General features: G+C 51.8%; 1 protein-coding gene across 1 annotated transcript in view; it reads left to right on the top strand.

Annotated features, from left to right (window-relative positions):
* The window catches only part of Cul9 (cullin 9), a 32,974-nt gene that overhangs the window by 9,521 nt on the left and 575 nt on the right, over positions 1-22,878 (top strand). The window contains exons 10-37 of the mRNA XM_013019094.1: positions 18-264; positions 341-446; positions 870-1,097; positions 1,596-1,686; positions 1,825-1,996; positions 4,363-4,468; positions 4,746-4,841; positions 5,024-5,199; positions 5,440-5,573; positions 5,922-6,101; positions 6,279-6,388; positions 7,185-7,367; positions 7,474-7,634; positions 7,865-8,093; positions 8,178-8,370; positions 11,436-11,581; positions 11,711-11,840; positions 11,992-12,191; positions 12,575-12,825; positions 13,927-14,272; positions 19,407-19,547; positions 19,657-19,821; positions 20,048-20,211; positions 21,274-21,367; positions 21,766-21,840; positions 21,948-22,058; positions 22,169-22,286; positions 22,528-22,661. Of these exons, the coding sequence (XP_012874548.1) occupies positions 18-264; positions 341-446; positions 870-1,097; positions 1,596-1,686; positions 1,825-1,996; positions 4,363-4,468; positions 4,746-4,841; positions 5,024-5,199; positions 5,440-5,573; positions 5,922-6,101; positions 6,279-6,388; positions 7,185-7,367; positions 7,474-7,634; positions 7,865-8,093; positions 8,178-8,370; positions 11,436-11,581; positions 11,711-11,840; positions 11,992-12,191; positions 12,575-12,825; positions 13,927-14,272; positions 19,407-19,547; positions 19,657-19,821; positions 20,048-20,211; positions 21,274-21,367; positions 21,766-21,840; positions 21,948-22,058; positions 22,169-22,286; positions 22,528-22,661 (4,487 nt within the window). The remainder of the gene's footprint in view (positions 1-17; positions 265-340; positions 447-869; positions 1,098-1,595; positions 1,687-1,824; positions 1,997-4,362; positions 4,469-4,745; positions 4,842-5,023; positions 5,200-5,439; positions 5,574-5,921; positions 6,102-6,278; positions 6,389-7,184; positions 7,368-7,473; positions 7,635-7,864; positions 8,094-8,177; positions 8,371-11,435; positions 11,582-11,710; positions 11,841-11,991; positions 12,192-12,574; positions 12,826-13,926; positions 14,273-19,406; positions 19,548-19,656; positions 19,822-20,047; positions 20,212-21,273; positions 21,368-21,765; positions 21,841-21,947; positions 22,059-22,168; positions 22,287-22,527; positions 22,662-22,878) is intronic.

The following is a 22,878-nucleotide window of genomic DNA, read 5'->3' as shown; positions in this document are numbered from 1 at the left end:
GTGTGTCCGGCCTGCAGCACTGGAGACCACAAGCACCCAGGGTCAGGATGGGTCCCCCGAACTTCTGATTAGATCCCTGGTGGGGGGCCCATCTGCAGAACTCCTTCTGGACTTGGAACGCATGCTGTGCCGGGAAGGCAGCCCAGGAGGGGCTGTGAAGCCCCTCCTCAAGCGCCTCCAGCAGGAGACCCAGCCCTTCCTCCTGTTGCTGCGGACTCTTGATGCCCCTGGGCCCAACAAAATTCTGCTGCTGACGGTGCTCAGGTGAGGGTCCTGTTCAGGGGCCTTGCTCTGGGATCGAGGGACTGAGGGGACATCACTTGTTTCTGTCCCCTCACAGGGTCATGATCCGACTGCTGGATTACCCGGAGACAATGGTTCTCCCCTGGCATGAGGTCTTGGAGCCTTGCCTCAACTGCCTGAGTGGCCCCAGCAGTGACCCTGAGGTACCAGAGCCCTAGTAAGGCAGTGGCTGGGTCACCACCTGCCTTACAAGGCTCTGGGTGCACAGCAGAGCCTTTCTGGTTGGGTCTGGGGACACTGGGACAGAGGGTAAGAAGGTTAGCATCATTATAGGATCTCTGGAAACAGTCCACGATCTGTAATCATGGAGTGAGGCTCAGGCAGAGAGTTGGCTCTGGGGGATAGTATGTCTGTGGCAGGAAGAAACCTAGGCAACTGCTTGAACTCTGCCCCTGCCAGCCCCCACTGGAGTCCCTGCACTCCAGGATTACAGTCCACTCTGTTCTTGGTGGACTCCTTTCCCCGGACTTTGAGATTTCTTCAAAATCTCTGCTACCACCTGTCCTTCATTAGACTGCCGTCACCCTTTGTTTCCCACAAACTAATCCTTGTGGCTCTGGACTCAGATTGTTCAGGAGCTGACTCGCTTCCTGCACCGCCTGGCTTCCATGCATAAGGACTATGCAGTGGTGCTCTGCTGTTTGGGAGCAAAAGAAGTCCTCTCCAAAGTCCTGGACAAGCACTCCACTCAGCTGCAGCTGGCTTCTGAGCTTCGGGACCTGGTGACAGAGTGTGAGAAATATGCCCAGCTCTATAGCAACCTCACCTCCAGCATCCTGGCTGGCTGTATCCAGGTGAGGGCCTTATGAGTAGAGTTGAGAACATCAGCCAGAGACATAAGAGAAGGGCACTCCATGTGCCCCTCATCGGGGTCCCTGTTAGCAAAAGTGGCGGCAAATCTGGACATTTGTTTTCTAATCTTTACCTTATGGGATCCTAGCAAAATGGGTTGAGGGGAGCCAGGAGTTGGTGGCCCACACCTGTAATCCTCAGGAGGCTGAGATCTGAGGACATGGTTCAAAGCCAGCCCGGGTAAGAAAGTCTGTGAGACTCTTATCTCCAATGAACCACCAGAAAACAGGAAATGGTGCTGTGGCTCAAATGGAGTACTATCCTTGAGCTGAATAGCTCACAGTGCCCAGGCCCAGACCCATGACCAAAAAAAAAGAAAAAAGTCAAGTTTAGTGCTCTCTTGCCTCCTGACCATTTTTCTCTATCCACATTTCTATGTGTTTCACTCTATTCCTTCCTCTGCCTCTCTCCCTGCCCCATAATGTTTGTTCCGGCTGCAGATGGTGCTGGGCCAGATTGAAGACCACAGACGAACCCACCAGCCCATCAACATTCCCTTCTTTGACGTGTTCCTGAGGCATCTCTGCCAGGGTTAGTACCATCATCTACTTTCTCCTGGATCTTCCCCAGTATCTGCTCTCCCCTTCTGAAGTCTCCTGGTCCCCAGCCCCTTTCTTTCTACCTTAGCTAACCAGGCTGTAACCTTCACCCCTTTCCACTCGCTCCTAGGCTCCAGTGTGGAAGTGAAGGAGGACAAATGCTGGGAGAAGGTGGAGGTGTCTTCCAACCCACACCGGGCCAGCAAGCTGATGGACCGCAACCCTAAGACATACTGGGAGTCCAACGGCAGCACTGGCTCCCACTACATCACCCTGCACATGCACCGTGGAGTCCTCATTAGGTGTGACTCTACCCTGTGGATGCCTGCACATGCAGATATTCTGATCTATTTCAGTGGATGTCTCTGAAGCACTCTCCCACACAGCTCCATCTCACCCCTATTCCTGATGCACAAGCTAAAACCCATTTTGTGCAGTGACCAGACTGAACACATATACCTACGTTTGCTTAGCTCATGTAGTTATGTCCTCCTGAGCCTGGTAACCGGCACCCCACAGCTCCAGATAACACTGCCCTATGCTTAGAAATCATTTATCCACTCTTCATGGATAACTGTTTAATGCTAGTCTTCTTTTTTTTGTTGTTTGTTTTTTTTGGGTCCGGTCGTGGGGCCTGAACTCTGGGCCTGGGCACTATCCCTCAGCTCTTCAGCTCAAGGCTAGCGCTCTACCACTTGAGCCACAGCGCCACTTCTAGTTTTTTTCTTTTTGCTTATGTGGTGCTGAGGAATCGAACCCAGGGCCTCAGGCATGCAAGGCAAGTGCTCTACCACTGAGCCACCTTCCCAGCCCTAATGCTAGTCTTCTATGCCTGGTATATAAGGCTGTAGAAATACAAGAACAGCAAAGTACAGTTTCTGTGGTCAGGGAACCTTCACTCACAGCGGGCCAGAAAATCAGAAAGCTGGGTGTTGTCTTCCACACCTGTGATCTCAGCACTCAGGAGACTGAGGCAGAACTAAGGTTTGAGGCCAGCATGGACTACATAAGAAAACAGCAAGGACTGAAGCATAGCTTAAGTTGTGTGCCTGCCCAGCAGACATTAGACTTGAGTGTCAACCTCAGTACTGCCAAAAAAAAAAAAGTTGGGTCCTGCTTTAGCACTCTTTAGAATTTGCTGAATGATGTCAAGAACTTTTTCTCCAAAGCTAGCTTGCTTTGCAGGGGAGGGCATCACTTCAGATAAGGAGAAAGAAAAAAGAGGGGAAAACAGGTGAGGGAGGCTTCAAGGTCAGTACATACCCTGGGTCCCCACATGAGGCATCAGGGAAGACTTCATTCCAGAAGGAAGCCTTGACTAGAATGAAGTTGGGGATTTTTTTGTTGTGGTTTTTTGTTTTTGGAGGGGGGTGTATACACCTGTCCTGGTGCTTGAACTCAGGGCCTGGGTGCTGTCCCTGAGCTTTTGTGCTTAAGACTAGCACTCTACCATTGGAGCCACATCTCCACTTCTAGCTTTTAGTTGGAGATAAGAGTCTCATGGGCTTTCCTGAGCAGGCTGGCTTCGAACCACAATCCTCAGATCTCAGCCTCCTGATTCACCAGGATTACAGATGTGAGCATCCAGCTAGACAGGTTTGAAGTCAAAATTACCTAGATCAAGAGGGCCCAGCTGACACTGCAGGGAAAGTGAGTATGTGTGCACACTGGAAGGAAGGCACAGGAAGCTGTGTTGGAGAAGTGTTTAAAAATGTTTGGGGGGCTGGGAAGGTGGCTCAGTGGTAGAATACTCGCCTCGCATGCATGAGGCCCTGGGTTCGATTCCTCAGCACCACATAAACAGAAAAAGCTGGAAGTGGCGCTATGGCTCAAGTGGTAGAGCACTAGCCTTGAGCTGAATAGCTGAGGGACAGCGCCCAGGCCCTGAGTTCAAGCCCCACAACCAACAACAACAAAAAAAAAATGTTTGGGCACGTGATTCACAGTGGCAGAGACTGATCACAAAGAGATTTATCAGCTAAGAAGAGTCAAGTTTGGTTTTGTTTTGTTTGTTTTTTTCTGAAATGGGGAACTATTGAAGGAATTTTTTTGATAGTATTGGGTTTAAACACAGGACCTCATGTCGACTAGGCTTTACCACTTGACCATGCCTCCAGCCTGTTTAGCTTTGGTGGTTTGTATATCAAGAGTCTGGCTTTTTACCTGGACCAACCTGGATTGCTAGCCTCCTATTAATACTTTATGTGCAAGCTGGGATGATGGATACACAACACTGCACTCAGCTTTTTCTGTTGAGAAAGGGTCTCTTAAACTTTTTACAGAGAGGATGGCCTTGACTTGTGATCCTCCTGATCTCAGCCTTAAGTAGCTAGGATTACAGGTATGAACCACAGTGCCAGGCTCCATTGAAGGATTTGAAGAAGGGAAGAGACATTAGATTTTTTTCTTAATTCAGAAAACCAGTACTTATGGAAGTTTGAGCTAGAGGCCAAAAAAGAAGTTGGAAGGTTGATTTGATGGTCTGTAGTTGAGAAGTACCCCAGGTATTCAATTAGGTGGAGGGTCTGGTGTCCCAGGAGGGTGATGGTGGGGGGACACTGAGTGTTAGTCTACTTGCCACAGACGTTGGATGAAGGACATGGGATGAAATACCTTTGAACTAGGACGGGAGTCCTAGCTTTGATTTTACACCTTTTTCCTCTCTTAGGCAGCTGACTCTCCTGGTAGCCAGCGAAGATTCAAGTTACATGCCAGCCAGAGTGGTGGTGTTTGGAGGGGACAGTGCCAGCTGTATCAGCACGGAGCTCAACACGGTGGGGACCCTAGCATCCCACTTGGCCATACTCCCTAGCCTTCCATTTGTCCCAAGGTTGTGAAAAGGGCCAGCACTTGGGGAATGGCTGTTCCCTTCCTGCTGGGGAGGGCTGCTTGCTGGCAGTGGAAGTGGAATCCCAATTATAGAACCTTGTAGGTCCCTGAGCTTGATGCAGGAGTAAAGACACACAGCATGCCCGGTTTGTTTGCTGTCAACAGTCTTCAGCTCCTCTTTGGGTGACAGCTCCCTCTGCCTTCTCTCTCCTGCCCTGCCAGGTGAACGTGATGCCTTCTGCCAGCCGAGTGACCCTCCTGGAGAACCTGAACCGCTTCTGGCCCATCATCCAGATCCGCATAAAGCGCTGCCAGCAGGTGGGGCCAGGAAGAGGCTGGGAGCTGAGGACAGGGAATCCACACCCCTGTCTGTGGTACCTGCTGGAGGCTAGGACTTCAGTCAGGGCTCCTCCTCCTGGGGCTTCTCCAGCCGCTCTGGGCACAGGACCTGGCTCTGGTGGCAGGTGGTAGCTTAGGTGACAAATGAAACTGTGTTGCAGGGTGGCATTGACACTCGAGTTCGGGGTTTGGAGGTCCTGGGCCCTAAGCCTACTTTCTGGCCACTGTTCCGGGAGCAGCTGTGCCGCCGTACATGTCTCTTCTACACAATTCGAGCACAGGCCTGGAGCCGGGACATAGCAGAGGACCGCAGACGCCTCCTCCAGCTCTGCCCCAGGTGGATGGGGCATGAAGGGGGGTGGCAGCCGGGGGAACAGGGCATGGCGAGAAGGAGAGGTCAGGAAGAGGCTGCCGTGTAAATCTGCAGCTAGGACATAAGGGGAGTTGGTGGGGTAAAGCCGGGGGGTGGGGAGAGGCCCAAACATGGGCACCTGGGAACTAGAGTTGCTTTGCACTGCATGCCTGCCTTAGGGAAATCTGTCTTTTAATCTTTGGCCATATTCTCACTTGTCTCCAGACTGAACAGAGTTTTGCGTCATGAACAGAATTTTGCTGATCGCTTCCTCCCTGATGATGAAGCTGCCCAGGCACTGGGCAAGACCTGCTGGGAGGCCCTGGTCAGCCCCCTGGTTCAGAACGTCACCTCTCCTGGTAACCACCTGCCACCTGCCCCACTAACCAGCGCCTTATCCTTATGCCCAGGGGTCACCTGAGTTAACACACTTGGTTCTCTTCGTTCCTGAGGCCTGTCACCTCAATGCTCCTCTCTCCTTCCCACCCCAAGGGCTGCTCCCTGAGACTCTGCTATTTGACTCTTCCCCTCCACGCTACCCCTGCCCAGTTACCATGTCCCCAGGCTCCAGGTGAAGCAAACCTTGGTGAGGAGAGGACTAGGGCCCTTGGACCCCACAACCCTTATTTCTCTTCCCTTCTCCTCCCCCCTTAGCTCTCTGTTCCTGGTTTTCTGTGGACCCCCGCTCCTGACCTGTCTTCTTTCAGATGTGGAAGGTGTAAGCTCCCTGGGATGGTTGCTGGATCAGTACTTGGAGCAGAGGGACAATGCACGGATCCCCCAGAGTCGGGCAGCGACCTTCGCTTCTCGAGTTCGCCGCCTGTGCCACTTGCTGGTTCATGTGGAGCTCCCTCCTGGGCCTTCTCCTGAGCCATCTCCTCGGCCCCGTGAGTCCCGCGTGGCCCCCGAGTTGCGAATCTGCCCCTGTGGGGATATCTGGCTCCTTTTCCTCTGCCTTTCTCAGCTCCCCACACCTCCTGGACTTCTCAGGGGATAAGCACTCGTGACCCCTGGATTCCTCCGGAGGCAGAGATGAAACTCCTTCTTTCTCTGTGTCTCTGCAGTTGGCAAGAACAACAAGGGTCGGGACCGGAGCCCTGGGCCTTCGCCAGTGCTTCCAAGCAGCAGTCTGAGGAACATCACCCAGTGCTGGCTCAGCGTGGTGCAAGAGCAGGTAGGCAGATGCAAGCTGAAACTGGGCAGGGTGGAGGGTAGGATTCGCTGCTTAGTTGTTTTTTTTTGTTTGTTTGTTTTTTTGGGTCTGGTCGTGGGGCCTGAACTCTGGTCCTGGGCGCTATCCCTCAGCTCTTCAGCTCAAGGCTAGCGCTCTACCACTTGAGCCACAGCACCACCTCCAGCTTTTTTCTTTTTGCTTATGTGGTGCTGAGGAATCAAACCCAGGGCCTCATGCATGCAAGGCAAGCGCTCTACCACTGAGCCACCTTCCCAGCCCCTTGTTTTTTTTAGTACTGAGGTTTGAGGTTCTTGCAAGGCAGATGTTCTATCACCAAGCTACACGTCTAGCTCTTTTAGTCTTGAGCTCAGGACCTAGGTGTTGTACCTTAGTTTTTTGTGTTCAAGGCTAGTACTCTACCACTTGAACCACAGCCCCTCTTCTGGCTTTTTGCTGGCTAATTGGAGACCTGCCTGCTCCAACTGGCTTTGAACCTTGATCCTCAGATCTCAGCTTCCTGAGTAGCTAGGCTTACAGGGATGAGCCATACACCCTGATAAGTTTTTAGATGGAGTCTTGCTTTCTACCCAGGCAGACCACCTAGGTGGCCATTCACCTACTTAAGGTTTCCTGTTTCATTTGGATAACAGGCATGTGCCACCATGCCCAGGTGTGGGTCAAGAAGGGGTCTCATGAACTTTTCTGCCCAGGCTGGCTTCAAACTATGATCCTTTGGTTCTCACTGTGGGTCACAGTGCCCAGCTTCCTTTGGTCATGTCTTGGTCTTTGTTCTCAGGTCAGCAGATTCCTGGCTGCAGCCTGGAGGGCCCCAGATTTTGTGACTCGTTACTGTAAGCTCTATGAACACTTGCAGAGGGCAGGCTCAGAGCTGTTTGGGCCCCGGGCAGCCTTCACACTGGCTCTGCGCAGTGGCTTCTCAGCTGCCCTGCTACAGCAGTCTTTCCTCACGGCTGCTCACGTGAGTCCTGCCCCTACTTCCTGCCTGCCCTTTCCCCTCATTCTCTCCTCATTCTCCTACTCCACTCCCTCATCCCTGGGTGTCAGTGCCCTTTCATTTCCCCCAGATGAGTGAGCAGTTTGCCAGGCACATTGACCAACAGATCCAGGGTGGCCTGCTTGGCGGCGCCCCTGGAGTAGAAACCCTGGGCCGGCTTCAGCGGCACCTGGAACCCATCATGGTCCTTTCTGGCCTGGAGCTGGCCACCACTTTTGAGCACTTCTATCAGTGAGTGCAGGTCTGGCAAGGCCTGGAATCTAGAGGGGGAAAGAGCCTCTGATGGGAGATGGAGGGAGCAGTGGGAGGAGGAGATTGAAGTGTGGAGCTAGGTCTGAAGGGGTGAGGTGGAGCCTGTGACACAGGCAGGCTGCACCATAGGGACCTACCTTCTCGGGGGATGGGCCTAGAGTGTGCTGACATCCCACTGAGACTTGGCCTGGTCCCTGTGTGTCCTGCAGGCACTACATGGCAGACCGGCTCCTGAGCTTGGGCTCCAGCTGGCTGGAGGGGGCCGTGCTGGAGCAGATCGGCCTCTGCTTCCCCAACCGCCTCCCCCAACTGATGCTGCAGAGCCTGAGCACCTCGGAGGAGCTGCAGCACCAGTTCCACCTCTTCCAGCTCCAGCAGCTTGACAGGGTACTCCTGGAGCAGGAAGATAAGGAGGGACAGGGACTGCTAGTAGAGGAGGTAAGAGCAGGGAGAAGCGGGAGCAGGAGAGCAAGACTGGACTCTAGAAGGGAGTCCATGCGTCCTTGACATCCTTCTCTTCAGGAGGAAGAGGAGGAAGAGGAGGCTGATGAGAAACAACTATTTACAGAAGATCTGAATCCAGTCGTTTCTATACTGGTCCTGTCACCACGCTGCTGGCCTGTCTCTCCACTCTGCTACTTGTACCATCCCAGAAAATGCCTTCCTCCGGAATTCTGTGATGCCCTTGACCGCTTCTCCAGTTTCTACAGCCAGAGTAAGAAGTTGGGGAGAGGAAACTGAGATTGAGGTCATCTTTGGGGTGGAAAGAGAGGAAATGGAGAGGACCATTGGGCAGGAATGTGCAGATGTGAATAAAGACGGAGTTTCTGGGCTCCATAGTATGAAGGAAGGGAGCATGAAGGAATGTAGTCTGACCTCATCATTTCTGCCCTCCTTAGTTCCTTCAACTTCCTATAAATCTGATTTTATTTTTCTATCTCAGTAGTATGCATACTTAACTTCAGTCTTTTGGAACTTCTTTCCAAATAAAAAGTATTTAAGACTACTTCTTTTTCACTCAGTACTATTTTAGCTTCATCCTTTAGGGTTTTTTCCCCTTAAGATTTAAAAAAAAATTGGCATAACTATTATTCAGTAAGATGTACATAATCACAAGGCTTAATGGATTATTACACTCACAATCATCCACACATACTCATCTCCTAGATCAAGATACAGAACATACTTGGAACCCATGTACCTTTTCCCCCAAAAGATACCATTATTCTTCCCTTTATCAGCATAGATATTTGCCTGTATTTGTACATGATACCGAGTTTGAATTGTACATCTGTTTTCTGGCAAGTTGCATAATGTCTGTGGGAAATTTTGGGGTGTATTATATCATTAGTTTATTGTTTTGTATTGCTGAGTCGTATTCTATTGTATGAATATATTTATTTTACCTTTTCTGGTGGTGAGGGCTATTTGGAGTGTTTTATAAGTTTTCATTTATTATTTTTTTGGGGGGTCCGGTTGTGGGACCTGAACTCTGGGCCTGAGTGCTGTCCTTCAGCTCTTCAGCTCAAGGCTAGCGCTCTACCACTTGAACCACAGTGCCACTTCTGGCTTTTTTCTTTTTGTTTATGTGGTGCTGAGGAATCGAACCCAGGGCCTCATGCATGCAAGGCAAGTGCTCTACCACTGAGCCACCTTCCCAGCCCTATGAGTTTTTATTATTGTTACATTTTTGTGCCCATCCTGCTTGAACTTAGAGTCTGGAAATGATCCTTGAGCTTTTTTCGTTGCTGTTGTTCAAGGCTGGTCCTCTACCACTTGAATCATACCTCCACTTCTGGCTTTTTGGTGGTTAACTAGAGATGAGTCACATGGACTTTCCTGCCTGGGCTGGCTTTGAACCGTGATCCTCAGATCTCAGCCTCCTGAGTAGTTAGGATTACAGGTGTGAGTCACCAGTGCCTGGATGACTTGTCAGTTTTTAAGAAGTATATTTTTAATTCACCAGACTTTTTTTGTTAAATTATATTTTTGTTTTAGATTTCTACCTTCCCTCCATTGAGACCTCTTTTGTAAACTAGCAAATGGCTAAGTTTTATAAACTTTTCAGGTATGAGTAAGTAAAATATGGCCATTACAGTGACACATATCTCAGTTACACAGGAAGTGGAGGAAGGAGGATCCAGAGGTCAAAGCCAGCCCACACAAAGTTAGCACCACCCTATCTCAAACATAAAATATAAACCAAAGGGCTGCAGGTGTGGCTCAAGTACCTGAACACTTGCTTGGCAAATTAGAGGCCTGGAGTAGAGTCTGGCAGTTTACTGTCTCTCTCTTTCTCTCTCTCTCTCTCTCTCTCTCTCTCTCTCTCTCTCTCTCTCTCTCTGTGTCTGTGTGTCTGTGTGTGTGTTTGTGTGTCTGTGTGTGTGTGTGTGTACATTCCTGCACAGGCTAGGACTTAAATCAGGGCCTTTGGGTGCTGTCCCTGATTTTTTTTCTCTCAAAGCTAGTGTTTTCAATTGAGCTATAACTCCACTTCCAGCTTTTTGGTGGTGGTGGTGGTGGTCGTGGGGCTTGAACTCTGGGCCTGGGCACTGTCCCCCTCAGCTCTTCAGCTCAAGGCTAACGCTCTATCATTTGAGCCACAGCACCACTCTTGGCTTTTTCTGCTTGTATGGTGCTGAGGAATCAAACCCAGGGCCTTATACATTCAAGGTAAGCACTCTAACCACTAAGCCACCTTCCCAGCCCCATACTTCCAGCTTTTGATGGTTAACTGGAGGCAAGAGTCTCACAGACTTTTCTGCCTGTGCTGGCTTCAAACCGTGATTCTCAGATCTCAGCCTTCTGAGTAGCTAGGATTACAGGCATGAGTCACCGGCGCCCAGCCCTGAGCCTCTTTTGCTCAAGGCCAGCAGTCTACCACTTGAGCCACAGCGCAACTTCCAGCTTTAATAAATGGTAGATAGTATTTTGTATTAGAATTTAAGCTTCTGAGGAGACTGTGCCTTTAGAATATATCTTCATTGATAGCACTATGTGGGTTTCCCTGAAGTACAGTTTATACGAAAAAGCTGAATTTTCCCATTAGTTGTTTGTTTGTTTTTTGGTTGATCATGGGGCCTGAACTCTGGGCCTGGGCACTGTCCCTCAGCTCTTCAGCGCAAGGCTAGCATTCTACCACTTGAGCCACAGCACCACTTCCGGGTCTTTCTGCTTATGTGGTGCTGAGGAATCGAACCCAGGGCCTCTTGCAAGCAAGGCAAGCACTCTACCACTGAGCCACCTTCTAGCCCCCCCTTTTTTTTTTTTTTTGGTCAGTCATGGGGCTTGAACTCTGAACCTGGGCACTATCCCTGAGCTCTTCAGCTTAAGGCGAGTGCTCTGCCACTTGAGCTACAGCACCACTTCCAGTTTTCTGGTGGTTTATTGGAGATAAGAGTCTCATGGACTTTCCTGCCCCGGCTGGCTTTGAACCACAATCCTCAGATCTCAGGGTCCTGAGTAGCTAGGATTACAGGCATGACCCACCAGCACTCAGCTAGGTTTTTTTGTTTTGTTTTTGTTTTTAAATAATATGTTCATTGGGTTCCTTCAAAGATGACTAATGAGGTTTATTGAAAACATAGATCATTATAAAATCCATCATGCTGGGCTCCGGTGGCTCCGATAGCCTTGAACTGAAGAGCTGAGGGACAGTGCCTAGCCCAGAATTCAAGCCCCATGACCAACCCCTCCCCCCCAAAAAAAATCCATCATTTTGGATTTTAAGTTTTTGTGTGTTGTCAACACTTGACTCCTACTCCGCCCCCTTCCTCCCAGGTCAGAACCATCCAGTTCTGGACATGGGGCCACATCGACGGCTGCAGTGGACATGGCTGGGCCGGGCGGAGCTGCAGTTTGGGAAGCAGACGCTGCATGTGTCCACTGTGCAGATGTGGCTGCTGCTGAATTTCAATCAGACTGAGGTACCTCAGCCCCCAGCTGCTCCCAGTCATCTCTTTGACTCCTCCTGAACTCTGGTCCTCCTTCCACCCCTCTTCTCTATTTTCCCTTCCTCTTCCTCCCTCCTGATTGGCCTTGTTTCTCCTCACCAGGAGGTGTCAGTGGAGACCTTGCTAAAGGATTCCGACCTCTCCCCAGAGCTGCTGCACCAGGCCCTCCTGCCCCTCACCTCTGAGACTGGCCCTTTGACCCTGCAGGAGGCACAGAACTTTCCACCTGGGGGTAGGGCAATGGGGACTGGACTGAGCCTGTGCTGCAGGGGGCTCTGGAGGTTGGGGAGATGGTACTAGAGATCACAATGTTGTGGGATTCTTAGTCCTCACTCAGATATCCCTCCTTGTTCCTGGGTCTCTGACTTGGGCCTGGGTTCCAGGGGTACTGCGACTTCGTGAGCCTGGGACCCTGTCCATTGAGGAGGCCCTGTGGCTGATACCGCCCCAGACATACCTGAATGTAGAGAAGGATGAGGGCCGCACCCTGGAGCAGAAGAGGAACCTCTTAAGCTGCCTTCTTGTCCGTATTCTCAAAGCCCATGGGGAAAAAGGCCTCCACATTGATCAGCTGGTTTGTCTGGTAGGCGCAGCGGGGACTGTGCTGGGGGAAGGAAATGTCACTCCTGGGGTTGGGATAGAACCAGAGGTCCTCACAAGGGAAGGAGACTCCCATGAGACCTCTGTTAGCTGACATTTGCATGTGGATTTGCTATTCCTGACAGGGCAATAGGCAGAAAGTAGAGGTACGACATAAGCGTTGACCACATGGACAATGAAACCTTTAAGTCTTCACAATAATCCTACAAAATGGATATCATTATTTTATCCCATTTGAAGATAAGAAAACTGAGGCACGGGAAAGTTAATAACTTATTCAGAGTCTCATGGCCAGTAAATGGTGAGCTAGTCATTGAACCCAGGTCTAGGTAAGAGTAGCCTCCTTGTTTCTTTCCTCCCATCCAGGTGCTGGAAGCCTGGCAGAAGGGTCCAAATCCCCCTGGGAGCCTGGGTCGCGCTGTTGCTGGGGGTGTGGCCTGTACCAGCACCGATGTCCTCTCTTGCATCCTGCACCTCTTGGGCCAGGGCTATGTGGAGCGCCGTGATGACCGGCCGCAGATCCTGATGTATGCCACTCCAGAGCCCATGGGGCCCTGCCGGGGCCAGGCAGATGTCCCCTTCTGTGGCAACAAGAGCACCAAGACCTTCAAGCCTAGGTAGCCATCTTTACCTCTGTCCCCTTCAACCAAGCCAAACCCTCCAAAGCTTACTTGTGGAAAAACATTTCCTGTTGTTGTCTTTTTTTTTTTTTTGTCAGTTGGGCTTGAACTCAGAACCTGGGTGCTGTCCCTGAGCTCTTTTACTCAAGGCTAGTGCTCTACCACTGCGAGCCACAATGCTACTTCCAGTTTTCTGGTGTTTAGTTGGAGATAAGAGTCTCATGCACTTTCCTGGATGGGCTGCCTTTGAATTGTGATCCTCAGAGCTCAGCCTTCTGAATAGCTAGGATAACAGGCATGAGCCACTTGCGCTCGGCTGCTTTATTTTTTTCTATCTCTATTATTTCTCCTACTTCGCAATTCTTCATTCTCCCAGCACCACCACCTGCTTCCTTGCCAATCAGGAGCCTTGCTTTCCCCATCCTAGAGCCAGCCCTTGGGTGAAGAACCAGACCCACTGACTCTTTGATAGATGTCTCTCATTGTAAGGAAATAGGAAATACTCTGTAACTATGTATGGGAGTATTAACTTAGCATTCTGCTCCTTGAAATATGCAAATGTTCAAGTTCATTCTGCTGGGCATTTGTTATGGACCTCCGCTAATCAGTCAGCACCCTGACTCTTCCAGCATTACATCCAATTCACCAGCAGCCATTGTGGCACTGCTTTTCATGCCTGCTATTTGCATGGCATACAAAGTGAGTTTTCCAAAGCAATCTTTCTTGGAGGTTATCAGATATAGACCTATCACCTGGAAGGGTTAACTGTAGATCCTGGTTCATTCATATACTCTATGACACCTGTATCATCACCTGTAGCAAGGATGGACACTCTTGTCTGACACGAGAGATGCTGTTGCACCTCTGGGTGGGGGCCTGCAGTGAATTGTCCCATCCACTCTCCTTCACTTTGCACCCCAATCCCTGCAGGACTCCCCATCATTGCTACTGCCAGCCAAAGTGCTCTGTCCTGATGCTGCTTGGGTAGTTATTCTAACACTGCTGGGGCAGGTGGGGAGTTGAGGCCTGGGTAGGGGTCAGTCTATAGGTTATAAGCAGGGCATCAATACTAAGCACTGTCTCTTATCTCCCTCCAAGCCCAGAAGCTGTGGTGGCCCTTGCATCTCTGCAGCTGCCTGCAGGCCGCACCATGAGCCCCCATGAGGTAGAAGGGTTGATGGAGCAGACTGTGCGGCAAGTACAAGAGACACTGAATATAGAACCAGATGTGGCACAGCACCTTTTGGCTCATTCCCACTGGGGTGCTGAACAGCTGCTGCAGAGCTACAGTGATGACCCAGAGCCACTGCTGCTGGCAGCCGGGCTGTGTGTGCCCCAGGCCCAGGCCGTGCCCACACGCCCAGACCACTGCCCTGTCTGTGTCAGCCCCCTGGGCCCTGATGACGACTTGCCCTCCCTCTGCTGCATGCACTGTTGCTGTAAGGTGAGGCCTCCCTGTCTCCTGTGTTTCTGCCTTCCTCCTGAATGCAGGTGCCTTGAAACCTCTGGGATCTGGCTCAGCACTGCCATTTTTTCTAACCTGGATGATGTTGGGTGCATCTCTCACTCTATTTTTCTTATATGTACATGGTATACCAGGGTTACACAGCAAGCTCTGGGTCTCCTCTCCCTGTCACTGTCCTTCTCCTCTTTTTCCTTCTGTCTCTCCTTTCTTCTCCCCTCCCTCTTTTTCTCCTTCTGTCTTCTCTTTCTTTTTCTTTCTTTTTTCTTTCATTCTCTCACTCTCTCTTTCTTTCTTTTCTTTTCTTTTTTTGTTGGTCGTGAGGCTTGAACTCTGGGCTTGGGCGCTGTCCGTGTGCTCTTCAGCTCAAGGTGAGTGCTCTACCACTTGAGCCACAGCACTACTTCCGGTTTTCTGGAGGTTCATTGAAGATCAGAGTCTAACAGACTTTCCTGCCTGGGCTGACTTTGAACTGGGATCCTCAGATCTCAGCCTCCTGCGTAGCTAGGATTACTGGCGTGAGCCACCGGCGCCCGGCTCTCTCTCTCTTTCATTCTCTCATTTTCTTTCTTTGTGCCAGTCCTAGGGCTTGAACTCAGGGCCTAGGTACTGTCTGTCCCTGAGTTTTTTTGTTTGTTTGTTTGTTTTTTGCTCAAGGCTAGTGCTCTATTACTTGAACCACAGCTTCACTTCTGTTTTTTTGGTGGTTAATTGGAGATAAGAGTCTCAAGGAAAAAAAAAAAAAAAGAGTCTCAAGGACTTTTCTGCCCCAGTTGGCTGCAAAGCACAATCCTTAGATCTCAGCCTGCTGAGTACTGAGGATTACAGGTGTGAGCCACTGGTGCCCAGCTTGGGTGAGCTACTGGTGGCCCTTAGGTTAGTTTCTCAACTGTGAGTGGTGCATGCCTTACACTTTTCAGAGGGTCTGTGAGGCTCCAGTGATACAATACGGTTTTCTTTTTTTTTTTTTTTTGTCAATTGTAGGGATTGAACTCTGGGTTTGGGCGCTGTCCTTGCGCTCTTCAGCTCAAGGCGAGAGCTCTACCGCTTGTGTCACAGCACCACTTCTGGTTTTCTAGCGGTTTATTGGAGATAAGAGTCTCACGAACTTTCCTGCCCGGGCTGGCTTTGAACCTCGATCCTCAGATCTCAGCCTCCTGAGTAGCTAGGATTACAGGTGTGAGCCACCGGCGCCTGGCTTCCTTTTTTTAATTTTTATTATGAAAATACTACACAGAGGGGTTACAATTACATGGGCAAGGTAATGAGTACATTTCTTATCAAGCATTGTTGCCTCCTCCTTTGTTTCCCCTTCCCATTTTTTTCTTTTCTTTTTTTGTTTTTTTGTTTTTGTTTTTTGTTTTGTCGGTCATGGGGGCTGAACTCTGGGCCTGGGCTCTGTCTCTCTGAGCTCTTCAGCTCAAGGCTAGTGCTCTACCACTTGAGCCACAGCGCCACTTCTGGCTTTTTTTCTGCTTATGTAGTGCTAAGGAATGGAACCCAGGGCCTCAGGCATGCAAGGCAAGCACTCTACCACTGAGCCACCTTCCCAGCCCTACAATATGATTTTCTAACTCTGCTGCATGTTATAATCACTAGGTACTTGTAAAGGTACCCAGACCAATTAAGTCACAACCTCTGAGAGGAAACTCAGGCATCTAGAGTTTGAAGTCTCTCAGGTTCCAATTATCAGCCAAGTCAGAGAATGTGTGTGTACATATACATATATGTTTGGACATGCATATATAATGCAGACTATGTGTTAAGGTAGTTTGTAAATGAGGAAAAGTTATTAATGACTGGAGTTTAAATATTTTCTTATCACCACTCAACACCTCATCTCAGAACACCACTTTGCTTATCATGTATTCTCATTTACTTCACAGATAAATGGTATAGACCAGAAAATAGCACGACTGGAGGGAGGGAGGGCATTGAGGGAAGTCAGACCTGCTGCTAGAAAGCGACACAGAATAAGCAGTAGATGGGAAATGACCAACTTCAGAGGCGGGAAGAAGGGGGCGAGTGCCTGGCCCAGAGTGCTGGGCCCAGAGTCTGAAAGCCCTGCCTCCCAGCTCTTTCCAATTCACATCACACCTGCCTAGGGCATCACCTTAACAGGATTGCTCCCTGCTGCCGTGAACTCTAGCTGCCTCTCCCAGCGCCCCCCAGTGGTGGGTGATGAGACAGGCGCCTCTGCATGTGTGTGCTTGCCTTTTCTCTGTCCCCTTTGCTCTGCTCTTAGATGCCTCTCACCTGGTTCCTTAGGCCCCTTCTTGTTTTCTCTGTATGTTTACTCAACTAAAATTTATCATGGACCCACTATATGAATGGTGCTGCATGCTGGATGAGGGAGTGAAAACCCAAACAAGAAGTGATCTAAGAGCTTCTAACAACAGCAGCCAATACTTACAGGGCTCATTCTGGGCCGGGCACTATGCTGCATGTATGCACTCTTCTACTTACTTGTAGACTGTTCTGAGGTAGGAGTTTTCATACCTCCAGACCTTATTTGTGTTTTTTTTTGGTCCGGTTCTGGAACTTGAACTCAGAGCCTGGGCACTGTCCCTCAGCTTCTTTGTGCTTAAGGCTAGTGCTCTACCAGTTGAGCCAAAGTGCCACTTCCAGTACGGGTTATTTTTGAGATAGGGTCTCATTTCTGCCCAGGAATACACCTGAACCCTAATCATATCTTTTATTTTCCCATTGTGGCCTAGATGATAGGTGTGTATCACCCAGCTTCTTCCATTGGAATGGACGCCAGCAGACTTGTCTGTCTAGCTGGCTTTGAGCCATGATCCTCTGGATCTCAGCTTCCCAAGTAGTTCAGGGCAGGTTTTTTTTGTTTTTGTGTTTTGAGAGGTCTAAATGGGAGTCATGATTAAAAGGCCAACGAACGCATGCAGACTCTCATCACAACCCTGCAAATACCATGAGAGTAGAAGAGGAAAGAAAAAGCAGAAAACAATACCAACAAACCAGATGAGCTGCAATGGAGAGCTGAAGTGGGCTGGCATGGTGCTGGAGAGGAGACAGGAGACAGGACACAAACACGAAGACCTGTGGCAAGGCGTCATGGGGCCTGAGCCAGTCCAGACCTAAATAGGGTCAGGGCAGGGGGCGGGGTCACAGGAGCCTGAGAGTTCACGACCCAAGAGTGGCAGGTCCAGTAACCTATTGTCCAACTTGCTGCTTTGCAGGGCAGGGGATTTTCTTTTCTTTTTTTTTTTTTTTGAGAAAAATAGGAGCTGTGTGGCTCTCTGAGGTTTGAGCTGCTTGCTGGACATGGTGGGACAGGCAGGTAGTCAGTAGATTTTGAATTTGGAATGAAATGGAAGAGGCCTAGATGACATTACCCAGGAAGAAACAAGCAGCAAGCTGAGCCCAGAGCATCTGCCGCCCAGCCTGAGAATGTGACTGAGAAAAACAGGCTGATTGAAGAAAAGTCTCAGCGAAGTAAATGAGCAAGTCCCAGCTGAGTGGCACAAAGAGCAAGGCCTGAGAAGTTAGAGGAAGACAACCCAGTGTCTGGGGCGGGGGGCGGGGGGGTTGGGGGAATGGGGGGGTGGAGAAGGCTTCCAGTGTGAACTCTGCCAGAGGATCGGTGACAGCACTGGGTCTCCACTTGGACTGACAGTGGCAAAACCCTAAGTCGAGAGGCCCCTGTGGGGAGTGGGGGGCTGCCAGACTCAGATGCTAGGATTCCGTCCCAGAGGACTGTGGGAAGCCCGGGGCACTGCAGGCCTGCAGGTGCAGGCTGTGAATTTTACGGTCAACTCTCCAATTTGTGTGTGTGTGTGTGTGTGTGTCCCTGCCAAAGGTTTAGTTTGGTTCTTTTCTGGGCATAAAAGTTGTCTAGTCACATGCTTCATGTGTGTGCTGGAGCCTTATGCCACAGCTGCAGGACTGGTCATTTGGGAAAGCTCAGCTACCGGTGGTAGAATGGACAGGAGTTGTTAATGGAGTATTTTAGGAGCTGATTTCCAGCCGTGTATATAGTGGCCTGCAGGAGGAGAGGGTGAGGAGGAAGGCCGTGTATCAGGAGGCTCTTGCAGTGGGTAGGGATGAAGCATAAGAGCCTGTGCTATAGGGTGGGGCAGGGGTATGGGAGTGAGGGGAAAGGATCTGATGCTGGTGACTTACGGAGATGGTGATGGGTTGGCCAGAACTGGGGGGGAGGGGGAGTGTCTGTGGAAGGCGTGGTCCTGGGGAGGCTGGAACATCAGGATAGAGATGTGGAGATGAGATCAGAGCCCTGCTGCCCACACAGGGGACTAACTCAATGGCAGAAAAGCTACCCACTTCCTAGACCTCATTTCTGTCCGACCTTCATCAGACCTTTTGCTGTGATGAATACCTGAGAAACAATTTAGGGGAGGAAAGATTTCTTTGGCTCATGGTTTCTGATAGTTAAGAGTTGGCTGGCTCCATTGCTTCTGGCAAGGCAGAAACATGCGGGCGGAAGGGCATGGCCGAACAGAGCTGCTTCCCTCAGAGACAGGAAGGGGCCAGGGACAAGATGCCCTTCAAAAGCAAGTCCTTTGTGACTTACTTTCTCCAACCAAACTCCACCTTCCATAGTCCTCCTCCCACCTCCCAGTAATCTATTCTGCTTTGGCATTGGAGATTGAACCCAAGGCCTTGTGCTTGCTAAAGTCCGTTTGGATTTCCCCCCCCCCTTCTCTCTCTTTTTAAAAAAAAATATTTATTCGGATTTTGAATGTATCAGTGCTAGTCCACTGACAAGGGCCTCATGATCAGTCACTTCTCAGAAGACGCATCTGTGAGCATCGTGACTGTGAGCATTCATCCATGAGCCAAAACACAACACTGATGTCTCCATCGTTTTCTTTCTTGATTTTTTCTTACCCACTTCCTCCATGGCTGTCCAACAGTAATTCTGATTAAGCCAAGATCCAACCCCTCACATTCTCAGAGACAACTATAGCGAGGGTCCATCCCAGGAAATGCATGGAGGCTGGAAGGCGGATCTGCGGAGGTGGATCTAGGAACAGGCTGGCTCTGGCTTTCCATGTGGCCAGTGGCTGGGAGGAGAGGCGCAGGGTGAGGTACAGTGCCCCTTTCTCTGAGCAGCCCTCTCCTTGTGTTCTCCCAGTCTTGCTGGAATGAATATCTGACCACTCGGATCGAGCAGAACCTTGTGCTGAATTGTACCTGCCCCATCGCCGACTGCCCCGCCCAGCCCACCGGCGCCTTCATCCGGGCCATCGTCTCTTCACCAGAGGTCATCTCCAAGGTAGCCCCCTCCCGCTGAGCTGAAGGGGGCAAGCCGCAGGGGACGGCTGGCCTGGCACTGTGCCGTGGGGCAAGCCATGTCCTCATGTTGTGGCTCGTGTGGCCCACAGTACGAGAAGGCCCTGCTGCGAGGCTATGTGGAAAGCTGCTCCAACCTGACCTGGTGCACCAACCCCCAGGGCTGCGACCGAGTCCTGTGCCGCCAGGGCCTGGGCTGCGGGACCACCTGCTCCAAGTGCGGCTGGGCTTCCTGCTTCAACTGTAGCTTCCCTGAGGTGGGTGCCCCCTCCCCGCCCCATCCCTACCCAAGACACTTACTTAGACTCCTCCCCTACTCAGCACCCTCCTTGTGACCTGTCTTCGTTCTCCCACTGGTTGAACTGTGTCTCCCTCGACCCCACCCCCACCTCGCAGGTCCTCATGTGTCACCTGCCTTCCCGTGGAGGGAAGAGTACTGCCCTACTAGGGCTTAGCTGTGTCCCTGCCTCCCTCCTGCTCCAGGCACACTACCCTGCCAGCTGCGGCCACATGTCCCAGTGGGTCGATGACGGTGGCTATTACGATGGCATGAGCGTGGAGGCCCAGAGCAAGCACCTGGCCAAGCTCATCTCCAAACGCTGCCCCAGCTGTCAGGCTCCCATTGAGAAGAACGAGGGGTGTCTGCAGTAAGAAGGGGTGATGGGGCATCAGAGGGCAAGGGAGAAGCGGGGGAGGCTGGCAGTAAGAGACAGGTTTATAATGAAGCTCGCTTATGAAATCAGTCACCCCTCGGTGGCTTCCCCCGCAGCAGCTTCTTCCTTTATCTTGGTGTTCCTTCCCCCACTCTGTGTGTGTGTGTGTGTGTCTGTGTGTGTGTGTGCACGCATGCGCGCGTGCGTGCGCTCAGGAGTGCATGCCAGCCACAGTACTGGGGACTGAACTCAGGACTCTGAGATCTTTTTTTTTTTTTTGGTCGTGGGGCTTGAACTCTGGGGCTGGTGCTGTCCCTCAGCTCTTCAGCTCAAGGCGAGTGCTCTACCGCTTGAGCCACACTGCCAGTTCTGGTTTTCTGTGGTTCATTGGAGATAAGAGTCTCACAGACTTTCCTGCCCGGGCTGGCTTTGAACTGTGATCCTCAGATCTCAGCCTCCTGAATAGTTAGGATTACAGACATAAGCCACTGGCACCTGGCCTCTGAGATCTTTCTTTTTTTTGGGGGGGGTCCGGTTGTGGGGCCTAAACTCTGGGCCTGGGCGCTGTCCCTCAGCTCTTCAGCTCAAGGCTAGCGCTCTACCACTTGAGCCACAGTGCCACTTCTGGCTTTTTCTGCTTATGTGGTGTTGAAGACTCGAGCTCAGGGCCTCAGGCATGCAAGGCAAACACTCTACCACTGAGCCACCTTCCCAGCCCCTCTGAGATCTATTTTGCTTGTTTTTTTTTTTCACTCAAGGCTGGCACTTTACCACTTGGGCCACACCCTTACTTACATCTTTGGCTTCAAACCAGTTCTCAGATCTCCTGAGTAGCGAGGGTTACAGACGAGCCTTCTGCCCTGGTTTTCCTCCCCCTACCTTTAAGTTTATACAATATGGGGAAGTGTAAGAGCAAGGATGCACGCAGCGTGGTGGATGGAGGCGGAAGATGGAGGCCAGAGGCCTGGGTCACGGTCACTTGTGCCCAGGCCTCTGGTGCTGTGGTCAGGCTTGCCCAGAAGTAGGTGCCCTCTGACTGGCTTGCTTCCTTCACAGCATGACTTGTGCCAAGTGTAACCATGGATTCTGTTGGCGCTGCCTCAAATCCTGGAAGCCCAATCACAAGGACTACTACAATTGCTCAGCCATGGTAAGGCGCTGTGTCCGCCGTGTGACCATGGTTACAGGGACAAAGCTCAGCAGAGAGAGGACAGGAACCACTTTTGTCTGTACTGAGCCGTTTTTCCAGGGGTCTTCATCTTCAGAAGCGCATGGCTCCCTTGGAGGGAGCTGCAGAGAGGCAGGGGAGGGTGGGACATGGGCAGGTGCCAACACAGAGCAACGCGTCTGGAGTCGGCCTGCTCCAGCATTGTGTGTAGCTCTGGGCATGTCTCAACATGGCCACCTGTGAAGGGGTTCGTGGGACGTGACCTGCCCAGGCAGGAGGATGAGATGGAGATCTTCGGGGTGAAGTGGCTGTTCTCACTCTTAACCGCACCCTATCCAAACAAATGATCCAGCCCCCCCCCCCCCCGCATGCCCGTACAGGTGAGCAAAGCGGCTCGCCAGGAGAAGCGGTTCCAGGACTATAATGAGCGGTGCACTTTCCACCACCAGGCCCGGGTGAGCAGTGGCCCCGGGTGGGTGGGGGAGGCCTGAGGGCTGGGCCGTCTCCCTGGGGAGGGCAGGCTGCCACCGCAAGGGGCTGTGCTGAGCGCCTTCCTCGGCAGGAGTTTGCTGTGAACCTTCGGAACCGGGCCTCTGCCATCCACGAGGTGCCCCCGCCCAGATCCCTGACCTTCCTCAACGATGCGTGCCGAGGACTTGAACAGGCTCGAAAGGTTGTGGGGCGGGGAGGGGGGGGGGTAGGAGGGCCAGGGACAGGAAGGGGGGAGGGGGAAGCACTGGCACCCAGCCTCAGGCAGGAAGAGCTGACTTGGGGCTCCCCTAGGTGCTGGCCTATGCCTGCGTCTACAGCTTCTACAGCCAGGACACGGAGTACATGGACGTGGTAGAACAGCAGACGGGGAATCTGGAGCTGCACACCAATGCCCTGCAGATCCTCCTGGGTGAGCCTGGCGCCTCTCCTCCGCCCACTGCTAGCATCCACTGCCCAGCCAGTCAGCTCACACCGCGAAGCCGTCCCACCACACCTCCCCCGAGTCCCCAATGCCTGCAGGAGGGGTCAGAGGCCACAGATGTTCCAGGCATCTGGATGCTGGGCTGCAGCCTCTGGCACTTAGTGGGAGGACGGCATGGCGGGGATGGGGAAGAGGGAGTCAGCCCGGTGTGGTGTCTGCCCCCCTGCAGAGGAGACGCTGCTGCGCTGTGGAGACCTGGCGTCCTCCCTGCGCCTCCTGAGGCCCGGCTGCCTGAGCACGGGCCTGGAGCTGCTGCGGCGGATCCAGGAGAGGCTGCTGGCCATCCTGCAGCATTCCACCCAGGTGCGCCCGGCCCTGCCCTGGGTGCCTGTCCCAGCTCCCCGCCAGCCTGCGGGGTGCCTCTCTCAGAGGACTGTTCTAGATGTGGATTAAGATCCCCCGGGTGTGAGGGGTCTCCCTGGTTCCCAGCTCTAGTTCGCAGGTGCCCAGCTCACAGCATGCCCTCGGTACTCTCCGAGGGGTAACGTGGGCAAAAAAAGACACGAACATATGCCAAGTG

The sequence above is a fragment of the Dipodomys ordii genome, unplaced genomic scaffold (genome assembly GCF_000151885.1).
Source record: "Dipodomys ordii isolate 6190 unplaced genomic scaffold, Dord_2.0 Scaffold44, whole genome shotgun sequence".
Taxonomy (NCBI): domain Eukaryota; kingdom Metazoa; phylum Chordata; class Mammalia; order Rodentia; family Heteromyidae; genus Dipodomys; species Dipodomys ordii.
The sequence above is the reverse complement of the archived record's forward strand: the minus strand, read 5'-3'. Positions and strand labels throughout refer to the sequence as shown.